We start from the raw sequence: 9,299 nt of genomic DNA, 5'->3' as shown, positions 1-9,299 counted from the left end.
TGTCACCCTCCCCTGTTCTCTGCCCGCCGTCGCCACCTTTAAGGGCAACTCGTAAACACCCGTGTTCCTGGCTTTATCTGGAGTTACTCAACTGTAGAAAGCTCCCCACTGGCCAACTGTGACACCAGGGAGTGTGGCAATCATCATTCATTTGTTTATTCCCCAAATACGGGTTGAGCAACTACGCCCTTACAAACTAAGGTTTTCTGAAGCTTTCCCTCCCCAAAGGAAGACAGCAAGGCCAGAGATTGTTTCCACAACGGAAGGTCACCATCCGATGACAGAGCCACCCTGGCTTGGAGGTGAAGAGCCCAGACCCCCCGGGAGGGGGGCTCCAGTTCCTTCACTCATCAGGCTGGAGCAGAGCATTACTTATTAGCCCGTCTTTCCTCATCCAAAAGCAAGGGGACTAACTTCCTCCCCCCGGGGTTTGGAGTATCTACCTGGGATCAAATCCGGGCCCAGCTCTTTCCTAGCTGCGTGACCTCTGGCCAAGTCACTTGGATTCTCTGGGCCTCAGTGGCTTCCTCTACAAAATGGGGATAATAATAGTACCTACTTCAAAGGGCTGGTGGGAGAGGTGCATGCGTTCCCCGATGGAAAGCCCTTCCAGCAGCACCTGGTACAACGGAGATGCTCTGGCTGTCACTTGGAGTTTAACACACACTGTATTGCTTTATTGCTGTTCTTTCATCCTGGTGCCTGGACATCCCTAATCCAAGGAAGCGTCTTCAACACGGATAACTGCGCCCTGCTCTAGATGCACCCCCACTAGTGTTAAGGAATTCTGAAGAACGTGGGAAAGGGAGTCCAGTAAAGGAAGACAGTGTTTTAACTAAGCAGCCTGTTAGTGGTGAGCCAGCTTCTGGAGATGGGATTATTCCAAAGGAAAAAGCCTGAACATTTTGTTTCCACGAAAACAGATTTCGGTTGGGAATGGAGACACAGGGGCTCATGGAAAACACGCACACCCAGAATGTCCTTCCCGGGAAGCACATGAAGCAAGAGTTGGCCTTCCTTGGGCCTCGCTGGAACTTGCACTTCAGCCCCCTGCCCCCCGCTCCCATATCCTGACTGTACCCTGGAATTCATCACCATCTGAATTTCATCCACATAAGAAATTTTTTTTTTTTGGTCTTTTTTTAGGGCGGCACCTGGAGCATATGGAGGTTCCCAGGCTAGGGGTCTAATTGGAGCTGTCGCTGCCGGCCTATACCAGAGCCACAGCAACGTCTGTGACCTATACCACCGTTCAAAGCAATGCTGGATCCTTAACCCACTGAGCGAGGCCAGGGATCGAACCCGCAACCTCATGGTTCCTAGTCAGATTCATTTCTGCTGTGCCACGATGGGAACTCCCACATAAGAAATCTTAAATTCCAGGGTCCCACCTTCTGACCACACCCTCCTAGCCTCCACTTCTCCCCTCGCCGCAGTCATCTCTGCCCTTGAACTTGGCCTCCCGCTAGTTCCTTCTTCCCAGTGCTTCCCAAACTGGCTTCCTCATGGACTTTCCAGACGCTGGTCCCCTAGTTACTCAGTGGGACACTTTCTTAGGCCCTTTGAAATTCCTTTATTCCTATGCTCTGAGTCCAATCTGTCCGCTGGGTCATCACAACAAACTTCCATCTGTGTTCGCCCGGGTAGCAGGCTCTGCTAGAGAAGGTCCCGTGATGGGGAGACGGTGGTGTTTGCCTCCCATGAACCCCGCCAGAAAGCTGCCCAGTCACCCCACTCCATAAGGACCTTTTCCACATCCACCTCCTCTAATTCTCAGAGGAAGCCCTTGGCTCCTGTATCTTGGAAAACTGAGGCCCTTAGAGGTGAAGCATCTTAACTTTCTCCCCTTCTCCTACTTGCATCCAACAAATATTCTTGAAAAGACTGTTACACACAACAACACCACCACCACCCCATACTATGCGAGGTGCCGGAAATGAAAGAATAGGATACTCCTCCCCCTTCGTGGTGATTACTCTCTGGTGACCAATGCCGATGAATAAAAAGACATGTAAGGATTCCTGTTGTGGCAGAGTGGGTTAAGGCTCTGTTGGCAGAGGTCACAGCTGCGGCTCGGATTTGATCCCTGGCCTGGGAACTTCCACATGCTGCAGGTGAGGCAAAAAAAAAAAAAAAAAAAAAGGGAATAAGTCCAACACCCTATGTGCTTTGAGAAAACCCCTACTACTTGGGCATGCCTATTGCCAGCCCCAACTGAGCCATTTCTGAGTAATCCCAGGTCAAGCCTTAGGCATGAGAAGGAAGAAGCCTCCAGATGATACCAGCTCCCAGTGATTCAAGTCATGCCCAGCTGTTTGAGGAATCCAAGCTCTGGCCCTAGACACTGTGGAGCAGAGAGAAGCTGTTTCCACTGTTTTGTGCCCAAATTCATGACCCAGAAAACCCATAACTCCATGCTTATGTTATTCTTCCTTCAATTCTAACTTTCTTTGTTTAGCTAGACATTTCTGATCCCTTAAGACTCAGTTTAGGCCTCTGCTCAAGGAAGCGTTCCCTAAACCCTTCAGATGGGGTAGGTGGCCCTTCTCTGGGCTGCTTTACTTCTTCTTTAGTATTGTATAGAAATGACTCATTTTTGTTCACCCTAGAAAGTATGTGTCTGTCTAGCCTGGCACCAAATCATTCAACATTTGCTTATTAGCTGAATTGAGGAAGTAGAGGCGCCCCTGAGCCGGCCCGGGCAAATCCTTACGAACGTTTGTCTTTAGCGCCCCCTGCCTTCTTCCTAGCATCCTGCACTTGGCATCCCTTGCCCCCATTCACTTTCAGTATCACCCAAATCAGTGATAACTGAAAAAGGACTTCAGCTTGGCCTCTGGGCAGGGGAAGCCTCTGAAAGCATCCATCATCTAGGTCCCTGGATTTGTTGAAGTCCAGTCACTTAGGATGTGATTATACACCAGGGATTTGAGCTGAATTCTCTCCTCTAGCATTTCCGGCATGGAGACAAGGGAGAGCAGAGTCTTGAGACGAATCGCACTGTGGTGTAGAAACATGTCCGAAAGGAGAGAGCTGCTTAGGAGTGGGAGAACAGGGGAGAAGTCTCAGGGTTACAGGAAGGACCAGGAATCCGCCTCTTTGCTATCTGCCCTGCCATTTGGGGACTTGCTGTTATTTATTTGTTTATTTGGGGCTGCGCCTGCAGCACATGGAGAGTCCCAGGCTAGGGGTCAAATCGGAGCCACAGCCACAGAAGCTTGGGATCCGAATCGCATCTGCAACCTACACAACAGCTCATGGCAACGCCTGATCCTTAACCCACCAAGCGAGGCCAGGGATTGAACCTGCGTTCTCATGGATGCTAGTCAGGTTCGTTAACCGCTCAGCCCCAATGGGAGCTCTATTATTTAAGCCTTTTTTCCCTACTATATTGGCACTCTGAGAAGGTATTTAATGGTGACATACCCCCATCTACTTTATGCTCTAAGACACCATTCCTCTTTGATAGTTTACTGGGCCGGGGGTAGACCCAAACCGGATCAGCGTCTCAGCTTTGTGAATCTGAAACCGAGACAGTCTCTCCCTGTGGTAAGAACTATTTGTAGCAGCAGGGCTGCGGGGTGGCCAGACTATGCAATGCGGACCAGAGAGACGGGAAGAGACAGGCAGGAGCACTGATGGCTCTGTAGTCCTGGTGTCAAGCCTGTTTTGTCTGTCCTCAGATCCTGATAACCTCTACCTACCCTGCATCCTTAAAATATGCCTCTTCTTTCCTTTCTGATTTCTGGTCCCTGGAGTTGCTGTCACTTACAGTCCTAACTAACGAATACAACAGTGGTTCCCGAACTGTGTGCCAAGTCACCCTGGGGCACTGCATTACAATCATAGGGGTATCCTGTTACTCTCATACTTGGAGCAGTTGTTGTGTGGTTTCGAATTCTTTCTTTCTCTGGGCTGCACGCTCTGTGCGGGTGGAGAGTGTCTGCTGGCCACTAAGGAGATGAGGCAGGTTGACTAGATCTTCAGGGATGCCCGAGAGGCTGATGGGAAGTTGTGCTATTCAGTTGGCCACCTGACCCTAACGGACAGGAGGGCAGGACAAGTCCGGTGGGGCAGCAGGTGGATCCAGGAGTGAGAAGCAGGGTTCTCCCACTAGAATTTAAACATTTTGATGAGAGAGTTCCTCCCATGTCCGCCAGCTGGGACAAATCCAAGCAAGTATGCATGTTTAAGGATATTTAAAAAGCAAAATCCTAATTATGTTGAATTTTTGACGTGCAGCAGGTTTGAATTAAAGGGCTTAAAAGAAGAGCTCAGCAACATGCGGATACACATTGTGACCATACTGGGAGAAAAAGAATGTAAAATAATTTTTTAAATTGACATTTATCATTCAAAAGGTTAAAGCTTTGCTAAAATTCACTTTACAAAGAACATGCCACCAGGGATGGGAGGGGCAGTAGCTCAGCTTTATTTAAGAAAAGAATAATCACTGACAAAACAATGAAAAGCCAAAATGAAGACATTTTTAGTTAACTGTGAGCTAACGTTTTATATTTCTTTATGAATTCCATTTTGAAAAGTGTCTGAGGTCAGCAATGGACAGGTCCTTAATCCACTTTTAAATCTTTCCCCACAAGCATGGCAGTCACGGGGTGCATACTCGCTTTGTGCTCTTGGTAGGTACGGATGGCTAGATCATGGGATTTCTCAAAGGCGGCCAGGTCCCTGCAAAAAAAAAAAAAAAAAATGACCTGATTGGTTTTGGCAAATTTTACAATCCCTGTGAAGTAAATGAAAAAGCAAACAGACTAATAATAGATATTTATGGCATGGTTATATTTTTTTCCAGAATTCCTGTCAAATCCATGGTTAAAATAACTTCACTTACATATTCATATATTGTGTCTTGCTGCCAAGGTCCAACTTTTTTCCATTTTACCAGGCATCCCTTTATTATGTATCAAGCAACATACTATTCTTCCACCTCCTTGAAACATTTGAATCTCAAAGGTTTGGCTGCTCCATCCTTCTTGCATTTAACTTCAGACACTTTTTCTGGTCCTTCCCTACTCACTAATTATCTTCTATGTGCCTTTAAAAATCTTTCTGGGCATATACGATTTTCTTCGATTTCTTTTCTTTTCAGCAGCATCTAACCCTCTTTAGCCCATAATAGCTAATCCATATAAAATGCCTCTAAAAAAACGAATGTAATCTTTTCAATTTTAGATATTTAGAAGTGTTAAATCCCACTCTAAAATTACGTCTAGAGGAGTTCCCGTTGTGGCGCAACAGAAACGAATCTGACTTATAACCATGAGGGGTGCGGGTTTGATCCCTGGCCTTGCTCAGTGGGTCAGGGATCTGGCATTGCCGTGACCTGTGGTGTAGGTCGCAAATGTGGCTTGGATCCAGTATTGCTGTGGCTGTGGCCCAGGCTGGCAGCTGTAGCTCTGATTAGACCCTTAGTCTGGGAACCTCCATGTGCCATGGGTGTGGCCCTAAAAAACAACAACAACAACAACAAAAAATTAAATATCATTTTTAGGTTGCATTTTACAAAGTATTTTAGCAACAACAAAATCGTCTGTTTGAGATTTTTTTCTTCCCCATTCCTTACTTAAAGCATAGTCTGACTTGGTTCTTACTTGAATAAGGGTCGGGTAAACTTCATTCTTCCTTGTTCAGTTGCCATTTTTAGAGCCAAAGGAATTGCTTCTTCCCATTTGGATTGAATGCAGAGACGTAACCATCTGAAAGGAGGGTTTTTAGGGGATGGGGTGAGAAGCGAGAAGGAAGAAGCAAGGGGTACCTGAAAATTACTTTTGTAATGAGGAATAATCCCATTATAGTTACACTGTACATGACTTTATGTCTTTATTCTGACAATCTCAGATCCTTCTATATCGCATTTCCTAATTGGAGAAGAGAGAGATGAAGATGGTTCTTGAAAAAGATCGTATGTTTTAAACGTTCTGGATTACGTAGGTGCTCAGGGACCTTACACGTGGCAATTTCGGAAAGAATTAAACTTTGATTTAAGCTCACACTACAAAGTTGATTTCAGAAAGATGAAGAGAATCAAAGATTTCTAACCAGTCCCATTTCAGAGCCCATCTGGCTCGCTGGGGAAGGATGCCTGTTTACCACTGAAAATTCTTAACTCTAATTGCTTTTTTGAAGGCAAGCGAAGCTTAGGACAAATGTGAACAGAAAGATTAATACTGTCATTTTATAGACGTTGCAATCCCTCCTGGAAGACATTACATTTGTGTATAGAGATGCGGTAAATCTGACAGGGATTTCTCAAGGCTCCTGTCTCTCTCATATGCTGCTTGCACCTTCTCCACCTGTGACACTGGCTTTCTACTTTCTTCCACAGAGACAAGTTAAAATGATGTACCTGAATCGTATTTCAGAATTGTTAATGGCATTGAAGTTGTACACCTCTTGCATTCGTTTTATGTGCCCCAATGGAAGAGGTGCCTAAGAGCAAAATAAAGAAGTAAATGTATCATTTCAACAGGATTCCTTGGAAGAAAGGAGCTGGAGAGAAATTCTTCGCCAGATTAAAATCCGAAAAATGTTATAACATAGAAATACGTTAGCTGGGAATGAGAGAAACCAAGGCACACTGAAATAAACTTTGTGCACACTTATCCTGAACAAGGATGGTTTCCTGGGAGCTGAGGGATCGCTTAGTTCGTGAGGCACGTGGAGAATTAAATGAGAATTACTCTGCGCACCCTTTTCGGTATGTAGAAACACTAGATTTCAGTCCCTTTCCAAAGCCTTTCAAGTTTTTCCTTCTACCTTAAAAATCTTAAATGTATTCCATTCTCCACATTCCATCAATTTCTTAAGGGTTTCCTCACAGATTCCCCCGGCAGCTTCATCTCTGCCTGTTTCCTCTGAAATCCCTTCTTCAATGACCTATATCCCTACAAAATCACTGTTGTATCATTTTTACATTACAGACCTTTTCAGAATCTAATGAATTAATACAAACCCTTTCCTTGGGGAGAGGGACAGATTCACCACAGAAACACAAACTGCTGTGTACAGGTGCAGGGGGGTCTTAAACTCCTGCATCCGTGTTAAACGGCCCTTAAGAGAGAGGAAGTTTAAGAGAAGGAGAGAAGGAAGAGCTCGGGTTGGGAAGATGCTAACTCTCGATGCCAGCCTCAGCCTCATCTTACAAAACCCTCCCTCTGTGCTCATGAGCCACCTTGTTCTCATGGACCGCCAGACCCTTCTCAAACGATGTCTTCTCAACTAAGCTCCAAGTTCAGCCTGGTGGGGCCAGCCGGCTAAGGTCATCTCCTGGGCGCCCGCCTGTCGCAGGGTTTGCCGGGCCTGCTCCCCAGGCATCCCGTCAGGCTTGCTTGCTTCTTGGTTCTAGGTCACATGGCAGGCGGGGCTGCAGAAATGTGTGCAGCCGTGCTGATGGCTTCATGTGCTAAAAGTGGGTTCTCTCGGGCGCCTCGTGCTTGAAAACCCTGCTGCTCATTTTGTGATCGATTCCACGGGAACGTGGGTTCAGCGTCCTCTCCGTCCCTCTCAGATTCTGAGACCTCCCGCTCATGCTCTCCCTCTCAAAACGCAGCATCTCCTTTCAGCTTCACACATTCTTTTAATTACCTGGTTTTGAAACCTTCAGATCTGCTGGGGCTCCTTCCGGTTGACCCCAAGCCAGTCGGTCCCCAAAGCCCATGCGCTCCGCCCGCCGATCTCCCTCTCGGCGGCCTGTTCCTTCCCTTCCCTCCGGCCCCCTCCCCCCTCCCCCTCCTGTACACCTGCCAACTACCTTCACCAGCGGTCCAGCCCTCCCGGCCACCAGCAGAATTGTCTTCCCGGTCCACCATTTCATCAGATGCCTTTCTTGTTAAAAACGATCAACCCTCTGCTGCTTGGCTAGAAGCAAATCTAGAATCCGGTAAGGTTGGCATTCAAGACTCACTACATCGGATCCAGCAGCTTTCTAGTGATCTCTTCATTAGCTTCTTTCCCAGAGCTGGGATTACTCCTGCAGTACTGGGCATGCTCTGTCACTGGGGACTTGAACGTCCACCTCCTTGCTGCTCAAACCCAGCCCACTCCTCCAAAAGCCTTCCTCATTGCCCCAGTTGGAGGTAAGCCTTCTCTCCTCTTCTCTCTAATGATACCTAGAACATCCCTCCCTCTGCTGTTCAGTTTTGCACATGCGACCTTCCTACTAGATTATAAACCTTTTGAGGACACAGCAGATTTCTTTCTGACATATTTTTAGATTCAGCACAGTACTAAACACAGCAGTCACTCAACACATGTCTTTAAGTAAACGAACAGATTTTGTGCATCATTTTCTTCCACTAGTTTCCCCATTAATATATTTTTCTCCAAGTGGGGTTCCACTGTACGTGCTGCGCCTTTATGCTCATTTTAGTTTCTAGTGTTTTGAGCTCATACTTACTTTCTGTAGCATCTGTGCTAAAAATTCATTCAACTGATGAGAAGAGAAGTCTTTCAGGTCTGCTGAGCTGAATGAATTTAAATCATCTTCTTTGGCCTAAAATAAATATTACTTGATTATTTCCATTGTGTGTACAGTTAAATAATACGCATTTGTTTATCTGGCATAAAAGTAAACATTAAGAAAAAGAGAAATAAGGCGTTCCTGTCGTGGCTCAGAGGAAACGAGCCTGACTAGTAGCCATGAGGATGCAGGTTTGATCCCTGGCTTTGCTCAGTGCGTTAAGCATCTGGTGTTGCCATGAGCTATGGTGTAGGCTGCAGACGTGGCTCAGATCCTGAGTTGCTGTGGCTTGGTGTAGGCTGGTAGCTGCAGCTCCAACTCAACCTCTAGCTGGGAAATTCCATATATGGCAGGTATGGCCCTAAAAAGAAAAAAAAAGAAGAAAGAAAAATACCAGGATGCCTAAGATTGTAAAAAATAAATTTAAGCCATAGCTGTTTTAATCACTCTGAGATTGCGTCACTCTTAGAGTTGATATGATTCCTAAATCTACATTACTTAAGAAAAATCAGACTATAATAGGAAGAGTGATGGAAACTCATTGACATCTTTCTTTTGTACCATCCATGGTATAGAGATTTTCAAAGTAAAGGAACACTACAAAAATATGTCAATTGACTTACAGGCCAATTCAAAAATTTGGTGAATAATCACGTTGCATGTTCGTTTCAGTATCAACACTAACAAACTGACCAGACCACAGAATGATCTTTCCCTCCATCCCCCCCACGTTCTACCTTCCCCATTTCATCTTGGAAATCCTCTAGGGAAAAAAAAGCGGGGTCTATACTTTTCAGCTTAGGATTCATTGCCAACTATC

The 9,299-nt window shown here is 45.9% G+C and overlaps 1 protein-coding gene across 1 annotated transcript in view; it reads right to left on the bottom strand.

Annotated features, from left to right (window-relative positions):
- Positions 1–4,409: 4,409 nt before the first annotated feature.
- The window catches only part of LTA4H (leukotriene A4 hydrolase), a 31,795-nt gene continuing 26,905 nt past the window's right edge, over positions 4,410–9,299 (bottom strand). Inside the window, 4 exon segments of the mRNA XM_047788238.1 lie at positions 4,410–4,689; positions 5,613–5,717; positions 6,368–6,450; positions 8,417–8,512. Coding sequence (XP_047644194.1) covers positions 4,572–4,689; positions 5,613–5,717; positions 6,368–6,450; positions 8,417–8,512 — 402 coding nt within the window. The 3' untranslated portion in view covers positions 4,410–4,571.

This window comes from Phacochoerus africanus, chromosome 7 (assembly GCF_016906955.1).
Source record: "Phacochoerus africanus isolate WHEZ1 chromosome 7, ROS_Pafr_v1, whole genome shotgun sequence".
Classification (NCBI taxonomy): Eukaryota; Metazoa; Chordata; class Mammalia; order Artiodactyla; family Suidae; genus Phacochoerus; species Phacochoerus africanus.
The sequence above is the reverse complement of the archived record's forward strand: the minus strand, read 5'-3'. Positions and strand labels throughout refer to the sequence as shown.